The 14,377-nt window shown below is 36.9% G+C and overlaps 1 protein-coding gene across 1 annotated transcript in view; it reads right to left on the bottom strand.

Moving 5' to 3' along the window:
* Positions 1 to 14,377, bottom strand: part of LOC140141112 (alpha-tectorin-like) — a 110,661-nt gene that overhangs the window by 24,269 nt on the left and 72,015 nt on the right. The window contains exons 28-32 of the mRNA XM_072162896.1: positions 13,460 to 13,671; positions 12,379 to 12,483; positions 8,859 to 9,050; positions 4,982 to 5,147; positions 2,059 to 2,244 (exon numbers count right to left, since the gene is read on the bottom strand). Coding sequence (XP_072018997.1) covers positions 2,059 to 2,244; positions 4,982 to 5,147; positions 8,859 to 9,050; positions 12,379 to 12,483; positions 13,460 to 13,671 — 861 coding nt within the window. The remainder of the gene's footprint in view (positions 1 to 2,058; positions 2,245 to 4,981; positions 5,148 to 8,858; positions 9,051 to 12,378; positions 12,484 to 13,459; positions 13,672 to 14,377) is intronic.

Raw genomic sequence — 14,377 nt, 5'->3', positions numbered from 1 at the left:
GGAATTCTTGAAATGAAAAATGTGACAAAAAAATGAGGAAAACAGCAGTATTGACAAAGTTGAAGCCCATTCAATACATGTAAATATTTTACAGATTCATGTAAAATGTTTTATTTTGTCTTTAATACACAGCTTTTGGTTTAACCACCAGTAGGCTATGTTAGCACATTTATGACCCCAACAAAGGTGCCAAAATCTGAATTTTGATGATTTTTACAATCCTCTGATGAGCAAATCACTGACGAATAGGCCTTTAACCCTGGAATTATGGACACTTTTGGGTCACATAACTGCTAAATTGTTGGTCTAAAGTATATAAATTATACATATTTAGAATGGCAAAAACTTGAGGAATGCATCTGTAAGGTCAAATTTAGGCAAAAATGTTCAATTTTGGAGAAAATCCCACAAATACGTTTTTGACCCAAAATATTTTATGGCAACATAACCAAAACAATTCTTTGTATTTTTAAATGGGAATAAATTATAATTCTTTGCAACTAGATTTACTGTTTTAGGGGTCTACAATATCACATCATATCCATGACGCATCATCAGGCCTAGTGATCTTGGTTTGGGCTGTGTTAGTGTGTTATTGACCACGTCATATCGATGATGCATCATCAGGCCTATTGATCTTGGTTTGGGCTGTGTTTTTGACCACGTCATATCCATGATGCATCATCAGTCCTAGTGATCTTGGTTTGGGCTGTGTTATTGACCATGTCATATCCATGACGCATCATCAGGCCTAGTGATCTTGGTTTGGGCTGTGTTATTGACCATGTCATATCCATGATGCATCATCAGGCCTAGTGATCTTGGTTTGGGCTGTGTTATTGACCACATCATATCCATGACGCATCATCAGGCCTAGTGATCTTGGTTTGGGCTGTGTAATTATTGACCACATCATATCCATGACGCATCATCAGGCCTAGTGATCTTGGTTTGGGCTGTGTTTGTGACCACGTCATATCCATGACGCATCATCAGGCCTAGTGATCTTGGTTTGGGCTGTGTTATTGACCATGTCATATCCATGACGCATCATCAGGCCTAGTGATCTTGGTTTGGGCTGTGTTATTGACCATGTCATATCCATGATGCATCATCAGGCCTAGTGATCTTGGTTTGGGCTGTGTTATTGACCACATCATATCCATGACGCATCATCAGGCCTAGTGATCTTGGTTTGGGCTGTGTAATTATTGACCACATCATATCCATGACGCATCATCAGGCCTAGTGATCTTGGTTTGGGCTGTGTTATTGACCATGTCATATCCATGATGCATCATCAGGCCTAGTGATCTTGGTTTGGGCTGTTTTATTGACCACGTCATATCCACGATGCATCATCAGGCCTAGTGATCTTGGTTTGGGCTGTGTTATTGACCATGTCATATCCATGACGCATCATCAAGCCTATTGATCTTGGTTTGGGCTGTGTTATTGACCACATCATATCCATGACGCATCATCAGGCCTACTGATCTTGGTTTGGGCTGTGTTGTTGAGGAATTTACCATCTCTTATGTCTCGGATGTCTCTGACAAGTTATAGAGAATTTTTGGACAACACCAGATCCCAGTCTCATTAAAACTATGCAACACTCTGAGACAAAAGTTAGTCCACCCCAAGGACAAGATTCCTCAGCACAAACAAAGCAATATTGTTTAAGTGTGATCAATTGCCAGGACTCGGACTGTGAGGACTACTACATAGGAGAGACAAACAACCTCTCCATAAAGGGATGTACCAACATTGTCATCCCAGGGTGTAACAATTCAGCCAGCTAAAACAGTAAGTCCAGTTGCAAAGAATTACAATTTATTCCAACTAAAATAAATCTTTGGTAAAATATTTTTTTTATTAATTTTTAAAAACTAGATATAAATATCTAGAAATTTTTTTAATTTCTTTAAAAAATAATCTACTTCACCAAAAATGGTTGAAAATAATAAATATAACATCAACTGCAGAGTTCCCCAGGGATTAATCTCAGGGCCTCTCTTATTACTTTATATTACTGATCAACATCTACTTTATACTTACTACAACCAAGAACCGATCTCCAGTTGGCAATACCATTGACCTCACGAGCCAAACAAGCATCAGCATATTTAGCAAATGTCTCGCAGCGATATTCCAGGTCAAGTGGATAGCCGGCACACATGTCTTGCATGCATATTTTGAAGTATGGCTTTGGAGGTACCTTGCCCAAGCAGCTATGGAATATACCTGTCATTAAAAAGTTGTAAAAGATCACAGTTATTGGGTTATTCCATTTAAAATCCAAAATTGATAATGAAAACTTCTTTTTGACCAATAGGCAGGTAGTTCTCATGGGGTTAAGCATTGAAGGAGATGAGATTAAATGTTTGTGGAAAATTTCTTATTTGTTAACTACAGTATGAGACACCCCTGTTTGAAGCACAGATTCTATGAACAACAAAATGCTCAATTTTGTTACAAGTTTTAACCCCTGAGCATTACCCGCCGATCTAACATTGCCTCTGATTGGTCAATTACATGATATCTTCACTTTAATCACCAATCAGAATGGACCTTTGCAAATAATTCATCCCAATTTTTTGTGAGATGAAATTATTCTAACAACGTTGCTGATTGGTCCAATTGATAATGAAAATGTCTTTATGGTCAATCGGCAGGTAATTCTCATGGGGTTAAATCTAATAAAACTGCAGTGATAGCACTGCAGTGATTCCACCACCCCCCCTGTGGAAGATTTTGGAAATATCTTCCACAGGGGGAGTATGTTTTTAAATTGTAATTGGTCAAGATTAATCATTTTGAAACACTTACTCCCCTTCTTGTATGATTTAACCTTTATCTCCCACAACTGGAGTATTTCTAATAGCAGTTACCTGCACTGTCTATTCTATTCAAAACTCATACTCCCCCTGTGGATGATATTTCCAAAATCTTCAGCAGGGGGAATGTGGATTTTAAATGGAATATACTATTTTCTCAAAGGACGATTTATTTAGTGCACTTCCCAATACCCGCTTTGTTTAATATATAGCCAATTCCAAAAACATGGATAGGCAATATGTGACCGTACACCACAAATGAGCCGTAAATGTCCTCAATTGTATTCTGAGTTACAGTTTAAAATGGGCATGAAGGTCATATTCATAGGTATTTCAATTTGGTGCTACGTGTATCTCATTAAATGAGGTACACGTAGCACCAAATTGAGGTGCCTATGAATACGACCTTCATGCCCATTTTAAACTGTAACTCAGAATACAATTGAGGACATTTACGGCTCATTCGTGGTGTACGGTCACATATAACATAAAACCGACTTCTTGGTTTCTTCCCGGTTTCCGACCAGAATTTTGTAGATTATCAATGCTATCATCGACTATGTGTGCAACTTGGTGGGGCATTTATATGAGGGGGGTCGACTATTCAAGGAAATACCGTATGCACTTACCCTTTTCATCTGTTAATTAGCTACACTGCATTTACATAGTTCATAGCGACCTGAACACTTTTGGCCAAATGGAAATATCAGCATTTTTGAAACATCTTGGTTGAAAAAAGTGGTAGGGCGTTATATATGGGGGAGGGGGACTAGTCAAGGAATTATGGTATGCACTATATATAACCCCTTTCATCTGTTAAGTAGCTACACTGATCATTGACATAATTTATAGCGACCTGACCACTTTCGGCCAAATGGAAATATCAGTATTTTTGGAACATCTTGGTTGAAAAAAGTGGTGGGGGCGTTTATATGGGGGGGAGGGGACTATTCAAGGAAATACGGTATGCACTTACCCTTTTCATCTGCTAAGTAGCTAAACTGCATTTAAATAATTCATAGCGACCCGAACACTTTTGGCCAAATGGAAATATCGGCATTTTTTTTTTTTTTTGGTTGAAAAAAGTGGTGGGGCGTTTATATGGGGGGGAGGGGGGACTATTCAAGGAATTATGGTATGCACTATATATAACCCCTTTCATCTGTTAAGTAGCTACACTGATCATTGACATAATTTATAGCGACCTGACCACTTTCGCCAAATGGAAATATCAGTATTTTTGGAACATCTTGGTTGAAAAAAGTGGTGGGGGCGTTTATATGGGGGGGAGGGGACTATTCAAGGAAATACGGTATGCACTTACACTTTTCATCTGCTAAGTAGCTAAACTGCATTTACATAATTCATAGCGACCCGAACACTTTTGGCCAAATGGAAATATCGGCATTTTTGAAACATCTTGGTTGAAAAAAGTGGTGGGGCGTTTATATGGGGGGACTATTCAAGGAATTATGGTATGCACTATATATAACCCCTTTCATCTGTTAAGTAGCTACACTGATCATTGACATAATTTATAGCGACCTGACCACTTTCGCCAAATGGAAATATCAGTATTTTTGGAACATCTTGGTTGAAAAAAAGTGGTGGGGGCGTTTATATGGGGGGGGGGAACTATTCAAGGAAATACGGTATGCACTTACCCTTTTCATCTGTTAAGTAGCTACACTGATCATTGACATAGTTGGTTGAAAAAAGTGGTGGGGGCATTTATATGAGGGGGGGACTATTCGAGGAAATACGGTATGCGTATGAGGGGGCGACTATTCGAGGAAATACGGTATGCACTTACCCTTTTCATCTGTTAGGTAGCTACACTGATCATTGACATATATTTCATAGCGACCCGAACACTTTTGGTCAAATGGAAATATCCGCATTTTTGAAAAAAGTGGTGGGGTGTTATATGAGGGGGGCGACTATTCGAGGAAATATGGTATGCACTTACCCCTTTCATCTGTTAAGTAGCTACACTGATCATTTACATAATTCATAGCGACCTGACCACTTTCGGCCAAATGGAAATATCAGCATTTTTGAAACATCTTGGTTGAAAAAAGTGGTGGGGGCGTTTATATGGGGGGGGGGAGGGGACTATTCAAGGAAATACGGTATGGACTTACCCTTTTCATCTGCTAAGTAGCTACACTGATCATGGACATAATTCACAGCGTCCTGACCAAATTCGGCAAATACTCGTCCACATGCGTCATCAGGTAATTCAGGTAATTTCGTGCACTTTATTTTATCAGATTCTGATGCCCAATTACCGATGAATTGACGCAAACCCTGAAAGTGAAAAATGAAGGAAATTACAATCACTAAATGGACCTTTGCAAATAATTCATCCCAATTTTTTGTGTGGTGAAATTATTCTAACAACGTTGCTGATTGGTCCAATTGATAATGAAAACTTCTTTTTGACCAATAGGCAGGTAGTTCTCATGGGGTTAAGCATTGAAGGAGATGACATTAAATGTTTGTGGAAAATTTCTTATTTGTTAACTACAGTATGAGACACCCCTGTTTGAAGCACAGATTCTATGAACAACAAAATGCTCATTTTGTTACAACAAGTTTTAACCCCTGAGCATTACCTGCCGATCTAACATTGCCTCTGATTGGTCAATTACATGATATCTTCACTTTAATCACCAATCAGAATGGACCTTTGCAAATAATTCATCCCAATTTTTTGTGAGATGAAATTATTCTAACAACGTTGCTGATTGGTCCAATTGATTATGAAAACGTCTTTATGGTCAATCGGCAGGTAATTCTAATGGGGTTAAATCTAATAAACCTGCAGTGATAGCACCCTCAAATACCACTCTCCTCATAGACTTGCATAAACACTTTTACACAAATGTCAACAAAAAAACAAACAAATAAAAATTCCACATTATGTTTTTCAAGCATATAGAGGTATGTTATGCAATGGGCTATTCCAGTTGAAATACATATAGGCCTACCCCCTATGGAAGACATGACCTTCATCTCCCACACAGGGAGTGCAGATCTCAAATGGAGCTACCCATGCAGGTAACCAAAGAAGATGAGAAAAGAGGAGATCGCTCGAACATTATAATTCGATTGCCCACAGTTAACCTCCATTCACTTTTCTTTGTTTGGGGTACTTTTAAAAAACACCCCTTTAATCTTCCTTTGTGGTAATCTGTTCATCCGCCACACGCTCGACTGATTCGGTAGTACTCTTAGTGGAGAAAATATTCCACACACAGAAGTACATCGTTAAATTCCCAATTTGGCAGTCAAATCATGCTTTTTTTCTTTAAGTAATACTAACCAGGGTGACCATGATTTTTAAATGAGTGAAAAAGCATTATAAATATCGCAACTCCCATTAAAAAAATCAAAAGTTTTGTTAAGTTATGGAAAGTCAAGCATAATTAATTTTCCAGTAAAATTAATATAAGGTCAAAAGAAAAGAAATTTAAATGATAATTATATGAATATTTGCCGCAGTTTACGGAAACTTAAAACTAGTGTAATAAGTAATTCAAACTCGTGTCAGTTTTTTCCATATACTCCCGTTTTGTGTCGTCACGTGTCCAAAAATGCTATTTGGATCCAAAATGATGGTCTTTTCACAGGGATTTCGGGTCAAACTTAGCAGCCGGTCATGCCAAACAATACAGAAATTATATTTCTCAATTGACGTAACAAATTGATATCCGGGCATGCGCCGTTTAGAGCTAGACAGTCGTGACTCGCAAAGCCACTTATCGTATTAGTTGATCAATCGGATTAGATCATTGTTTCCATCAATAGGCGGATGCACACATTATTTATTTGAAGTGGGCAGCGAGCAACCTCCTCTTTTATCATCTTCTCTGAGGTAACCCCATTTTAAATTCACACTCCCTATGTGGGAGATTAAGGTCATGTTTTCTATGGGGGTGTGTATATTTTAACTTAGCCCAATATTCACTTATACGAAATTGTCCTTTAAATTATCAAATTTGTGCTTTGAATTGGGCTATTCCATTTAACCCCATGAGAACTACCTGCCCATTGGCCATAAAGAAGTTTTCATTATCAATTGGACCAATCAGCAACATTGTTAAAACAATTTCACCACATAAAAAATTGGGGTGAATTATTTGCAAAGCTCCATTCTGATTGGTGATTAAAGTGAAGATATCATGTAATTGACCAATCAGAGGCAATGTTAGATCGGCAGGTAGTGCTCAGGGGTTAAAATTTAAAAAAAGACTGCATGCCATCTCAATTCCAGTTGCACCTTTTCTTTGAAATTCCCAATCTTCCAGACATTGCTCACTTTTTATTGATGAAATTGGCTGGATCTGGAATAATTTAAACAGTTGAATTTAGTCGGAATTCCAAAATCTTTCACACTGTTAACGATTCCAGTTAAAGCATAAAAACATACATTTGTAGCCATTGAAAGCGTATTATTTATTTATGATTTTCATGGGGATCATGTTTTAACAATATTTAAGTTTGGAATTGTAATCTTTTTATTTTTTTTGTAAATCTGCCTCTTTTTCAAGATGTTTTTTAATATAATTTTTCAATGTACTTTTTAAATTTTATAAAATTTTGTGCAATACTGTTTTCTTTTATTGTTTATTTGAATAAATTCAATCAATCAGCAATAGATAAGGATAAGCCAATAATGTTTCATTAAGCACTTTTCCATATGAAAAGAAAATGGCAAAAAGGAAAATGGCAATGTTAATAAATGTAATCAGCTCCAATAAAACCCGGAACAAGTCGCCAGACATGTTTTGAGTTATAGGTCTTTAAAGATGACATTCCCATAATTTTGAAATTCTTAATTTCATGGTATTTGAGTGTAGGACCAGAGAAGATGTAATAAAGAGGAGGGTCAACAGAATTATTCATAGTCCTTTATTCTCAAGTAGTTAAACATCCACTTGAAATATCCTATGATGTTATGTGTGTGACCGCCCATGGTTGACAGATTTTCACTTCAGAATTGGAAATATTTGAATGTTTCTATAGAGAATTTGTTGAAAAGTATGAAGCGCGTGTGTTAAGGACCTGCTGCTTGGATGGAATACCACATGTGGATAATACAAGAAAGAAATCGAGTGCTGTAAAATTTCCCCCCAAATCCGCCCTTTTTTTGTAAATATATACATTTCTAAAGAAGAAATTTTTAGGATTTTTTAGAGAGGTGACGATTGTTGATCATTTCTATTTTATTATTTTATGTATTTTCCTGTCATTTCCTGCAAACCTAATAAAGATATTCTGATAATTGAAAACATTCTTTATCATAAATAATAGAGGCTGAAAGTGGCAACTAGCAGCAAAATTATAATTTGCCATGGAACTTCAGTCATATTTTATCCGAAATCTGACAAGATGACAGGGTCTGCATGCATGGTGTGCATGGCATGATGACATGCACACACTGACCTATCCCTAAAAGCAGGTAGCTGCAACTTGTGTATCACACCCATCCCGGGTTCAAACCCCATTGTGGTATTCTATTGTAAAGCAGCTAAATAGGGTGATTCATCATTTACTTTGAATGAGCGGTCTCACACATATTTTGTTTGAGGATAGCTTGTTCAACCTCCTCTTTATTACATCTTCTCTGGTAGGACTAAGTGAGCTTTCAAAGCCTTGAAAGTACTTTTTAAAAAGAGGTTTATTTAATCAATAAATAGCAGTTGAACTATGATAATCCCTATTCAATCCTGTAAGGCAGGAAACTAATTGGCCCATTACTCAGAATAGGAATTTGGCATAAATATCAAGGTATCATTCAGAAAATTATCCATATCTTGAAAAGTATTGATGCTAAATATAATTTTGGCATCATTTTAAAGCTTACTGTCTAGTGCTTACATTTTTATTTAAATCATGAATTGTCAAAAATGCGACTTGTTTCTGGTTTTGTCAGCGCAGAGTGAGTCACAGATATAAGTGCCTGTACGGACAAACTCCCCAAACAATAACCAAAATGTACAATTTGACCCTTACCGGGTTCTCTGGATTATTCTTATCAGGGTATGGCGCATGTTCTCCATCTCTGAGGTGGTAGCCTATATCTCTATCATCGGCATAGTGACCACATAAACCACACATTTGTTTTGCTAAGTGGCTACGCACTGTGATCTTCACGTCATGATGACCATCCCAGGCAATGGTCAAACCAAAGTCTGTCTTCACAAGCTGCAAAAAGAAGGACAAATATTAGTGTTAAATTGGAATATAATCTAATCAACTGGACTCACTTTTATTTGAGAGGCTACGGTATCGCACCTTATCCTAGGTGCATCTTCAGGTTGTCTGATGATCTGGCGGCAAAAGGTCACTGACATGGGACAAGGTGGTGTTGCTAGAGGTTGTTAAACTTGAGTCAAACTTCTTGGGAATGTATTACCGTATTGGTCCGAGTATAGTCCCACCCGTTTTTTATGTGAAAATTTTTCACAATTGGGGGTGGGATTATACTCAATTTCAAAAAAAAAAAAAAACTATTTTTTCGGGTTTTGGAGTGTCCCTGGACCTAGACCTAGATGCTAGGATCATTCATGGTTGACCTAAAAAAAAAAAAAAAAAAAAAAAAAAAAAAAAAAAATTTGAAGATATTTTGTATTTTTAATATGAAAATTGATACTTTGTTTTCATGTCATACTCTATTAATGATTTCAAAATGCATTCAAATTCAATGCATTTTGAAATCATTAATAGAGTATGACATGAATACAAATTATCAATTTTCATATTAATTTTTTTTTTTTTTTTTTACAATTTCTGAAATTTTTCAAAAATGGGGGTGGGATTATACTCGAGCGTGGGACTATACTCGACGAATACACGGTATATTAGTGCTAAGGCAAAAAAAATGTCTCTCACCTTTTGCAAAATAGCTACGTGCTATGCTCTTTTTTAGTAAAATAAGCTATGCAAAATGTCGGATTTCTTTTCTTTTTTTACTGTGCTTTAAGCCTACTTTTCCCTTGTTTTTTGCAGCTGAGTTATGCGGCCATTGTTTTCCTTTATTATCTGGAAAAAAAAGCCTGTAAAAAAGGCCCAGTGCATTGGCTAAGCACTAAAATTGCTTTCACATACATATGTGTCGAGGTATGAGAGAAACCCCTTTCTTTTTTTTTGGCCTAAATGAGTGACAAATTATGAATGCTATATTCACCCACAACAGCTGCTGGGTCTATCACATCATGCTCTGCAATTCCATAATACAAATGCATGTGTCATAGAGAGTGTACATAAAATCCCTCACTTCAACTTTTCAATTACTTGCAAAAGCAGGGGTGCTTCAACTTTTGTTTTAAAAAATATGACCTCTAAAGTATTGTGAAACTATCTATAGCTCTTAATATTTTTAAAAGCATCTCTTAAGATGTATGTATTTGCTATGGAGCAAGCAGGACTGCAATGCATGATGGATCAAGCAGATAGACTGCAATACATGAGAGGACATTCCCTTTGGTTGCTGTGATATTCACCATAAGGGTTGTACATGTAGCTATGTATGGTGGTCAATGCCACCCACACTAAATAATGCCACCTACTACTACACAGTGATTTCAGCTGCCCACCACATTCAATGCCCCAAACACGACAAGACAGACAAACTGATTACGACAAAAAAAACTCCAAAAAACAGAAAATCGTGACAAAGAAAGAAAATGAGGTTATTCCTCCTTTTGCCATCTTGTAGGTACAAATCAATTTGCATGTACATGCGTTGGGCATTACGCGCATCACACAACTGATATCAAAGGTTCCTGCACCTTGAAGCCTATAAAATTCAAGGACTTTCAAGGTCCAAAAGCATGATTTTCAAGGATTTGCCACAACACAAAAATCATGATGCAGCTCTCCATGCGGCATGTACTAACGAAAGTGACAGTTCCTCTCCACTCCCCAAATTTTGTCAAAATGAGACTTTAGGTAAAATTCCAATTTTCAAGGTCTTTCAAGGACCTTGTGTAAATTTCCAGGACTTTCAAGGCCTTGAAAAGGTGTTTTCAAATTTAAGGACTCTCAAGGACAGCAGGAACCCTGGATATTGTGTGTTGGCATAGTGTTTTGCGTTTGTGTGAGAAGGCACCCAAAATAAACCCTTCATCTATAAGATTGTGGACATAGCACGTCTATTGAGACAAAAAAGAAGATATTGAAATAGAGGAGGAAGATTGAAAGAGAAAGAGATTGATAGAGAGGATGAGAATGATGGAGAGAAATGGGAGACAGAGAAAGAACAGACACACAATCATTATATTGTGTTAAATCAAACCATCTTCCTTCTTGGGACTGATTTCTTAAAGTTCAGCTGGAGGCGACAATACATGTATTCGCCAGTGAAGTGTTACGTGTAATCCGATTATTACCATGTCAACTGGATCACGCTTTTGAGTTCTACACCACGATCTAAATGATCGCAACACAAAGTCTATGGCAAGTACTATCAATTCCAAAAGGTGCGTGATCCAGTTACCAGGGAGTTACGTAACCACTTTGCTGGCGAATAGGTTTGACAACTTATTACAATTACAAACTAATAAACTCATTATGTATGAAATTTGTGCATTTGCAAATTGCATACAATTTCATACATTTAACCTTTATTTGCATCTATAACAAGTGAGAAAAAAGTTAGTATTGGCAGGGCTAGCCCACTGGCCTATGAAGCCTTAGCTCCAACCAAGGTTTGAAAAACCAGCCCTTAAAGTCTAAATTCAGAGTTTATTTAAAACTTAATAGTTCTTGAAATATCAAATAAACCAGATATAAACCAAAACACAGAGAAAGAAAAACACCCACATCCCCCCCAGACAGAAAGAGAAACACACATACAGAGAAAGACAGAATCAAAAACAGCCTAACCGACAAACATACAGACAGTCAGATAGAAAGACAAATAGAGACAGAAAGACAAATAAGAGACAGAAAGACAAATAGAGACAGAAAGACAAACAGAAAGACAAATATACAGTAAGATAAATAGACAGAAAGACAAAGAGACAGAAAGACAAACAGACAGAAAGACAAATAGACAGAAAGACAAATAGAGACAGAAAGACAAATAGAGACAGAAAGACAAATAGACAGAAAGACAAATAGAGACAAAGACAAATAGAGACAGAAAACAAATAAATAGAGACAGAAAACAAATAAACAAAGACAAATAGAGACAGAAAGACAAATAGAGACAAAAGAAAAATAGAGACAGAAAGACAAATAGAGACAAAAGAAAAATAGAAACAGAAAGACAAATAAAGACAGAAAGACAAATAAGAGACAGAAAGATGCAGAAACAGTCATAATGAGCTGACAAATAGAGACAGTCATAATAAGCTGACTTCAAGTATGAAGTAACAGGTCAAATGAAGGTCACCAATTGGAATTCTTTCCTGCCATGTTTTATCTTATGTTTCTCCATATACCTTAGCAGGCAATAAATGACATAACTGACAGACAGAGAGAGACACCCCAACAGACAGACAAGACACATCTTCAAAAACACACTTACCTTGTATGATCCTGCCCATTTAACAGTGATTCCTCCGAGATTGACTGTAGGGATGACTGGTCGTCCTCCCACCTTAACACTACCATCTTGACGCAATTCAATTACCTTCAAAATTTACAAAAACAGAACAAAATGAATATATATACTATTGCTATATTTAAAGCCTTAATGTACGATCTTATTTTTAGATTTTTCTTCCAAAATGATAATATGCAATTATTATGAAAGTTCCAAATACATTTGGATGCGAAAAACATTGGGAATTTGCACAGAAACAACATCATAAACTTCACTTCTATCACTCGAAATATCTCGCACTATTTGGATTAGGATGGCGAGTGCGGCCTCAGAGTTAGTCTCATACGCAGCCAGTTTAGTTATGCTCCCTCCACAGTGAACGTAACCAAACTGGCTTCGTCCTGAAGGCCATCCCTATATGTGACACGATCAAGAGGAATGAGTCGGATGTCGCTAACATTGATTTTGAGATATTGGCAAAAGTGTTAAAATTCTTTTTTTTCTATTGTTTTCAGCGATTGATAAATGTAACTTTGCAAAGAAAAGTCGTATTGACTTGGAGTTTTCAGTTTCTGAAATCTCTAAATGTCCTCTTTAGAAACATATGTAAAACTCATTTTCGACCAAGGTCGACATACGACTCATTCCCCTTGAACATGTCACATATAGGCAAAGTACTTTTGCCTTGTAAAAGTACCTATATCATTCGCCATTTTTTGTGATTCCTTTTCTCTGATAAAGGCACCAGATGAAATCAGCCTCACTTTTATGCACTATACTAACCAATCACGGCCCGTGGGGAGTATCATTGAATTTATCAGCATTGAATTTACTTGGAAAAATTTGCATAGCAATTTTTAACAAAAAGACTATTTAGGCAATGTTTATTTGATATTATCATGTTCACATTGTAAAATTTGCTATACAAGCCGAAATTTGTGTAGCAGGTTGTCCAAAATGGAGAGCATTTTGCTCTGCTACACCAGGTAAATCCAACGCTGGACAGGATCATCTGACAAGAACTAGTTTCTGGCTTTTATTATAATATGCTGTAAGTACTCACCTTGCCCTTATAAGTAAGATACACCTCTTCCACAGCACTGTATCCTTGCTGTACAATTCCTGCTCTTTCAAATTTAGCCTCTACTTTAAAGTGTGGCCCCTCTTCACCACAAGCTTGTAACAGAGTATGCTTACACTCACTGGACATCTGGAACGGTGGGTTGATGAAGTTATGGACATGACCTAAGCCCATGAGGCTGCATGTACTGAGAGCTGAAACCAAAAGAAAATAACTGTTACTCTTTTGAATCATATTATGAATTGAAATGGGTTATTTAATCCATTTCAGATGATGGTGGATGCGATATCGCCATTTTTGATGTCGCCATTGGATTAACACATAATCATGAAATCTTCACAAACAATTCTAAATTTGTTATGTGGTGTCAAAGAAAAATTATGTAAAACCGTTGGGGTTTGACAAAGTACCCCACTCTAAGTATGTTGTTTTTCAATTTGTAACTGCTAACCGTCTATTTTGAATGGGGCTGTCAGCCTTGTATCTTCGTCAGCCTCGTACGTCACGTGTTGCGTGACCTATATACCGCCTGATCCATTTGAAATTCACACAGACTCCCTCTGTGGAAGATTAAGCTAAAGTTTTCCACAGAGGGTGCATGGTTTCAAATAGAATAGACAATTGGGTAACTTCCATTTGAAATACTCACTCCAGTTGTGGAAGATATAGGTAAAGTCATAATACAGGGGGAGTATGTGTTTCAAAGTAATCAACTATAGCCAATTCCATTTGAAAAACATACTCCCTCTATATGACAAGTGTTTCTTAAATCTTCCACAGGGGTATGGTAGATTTCAAATGCAATAGCCCAAATATGCTGTTTTTTATTTTTCAAGCTAACTTCAACAGATATGCGCGTTTTAAGTTCTTAAGGGTGGGTATACGCTGTTGAAGTGATGA

Source organism: Amphiura filiformis, chromosome 19 (genome assembly GCF_039555335.1).
Source record: "Amphiura filiformis chromosome 19, Afil_fr2py, whole genome shotgun sequence".
Classification (NCBI taxonomy): Eukaryota; Metazoa; Echinodermata; class Ophiuroidea; order Amphilepidida; family Amphiuridae; genus Amphiura; species Amphiura filiformis.
Note: the sequence above shows the minus strand (reverse complement) of the source record. Positions and strands in the feature narration are given on the sequence as shown.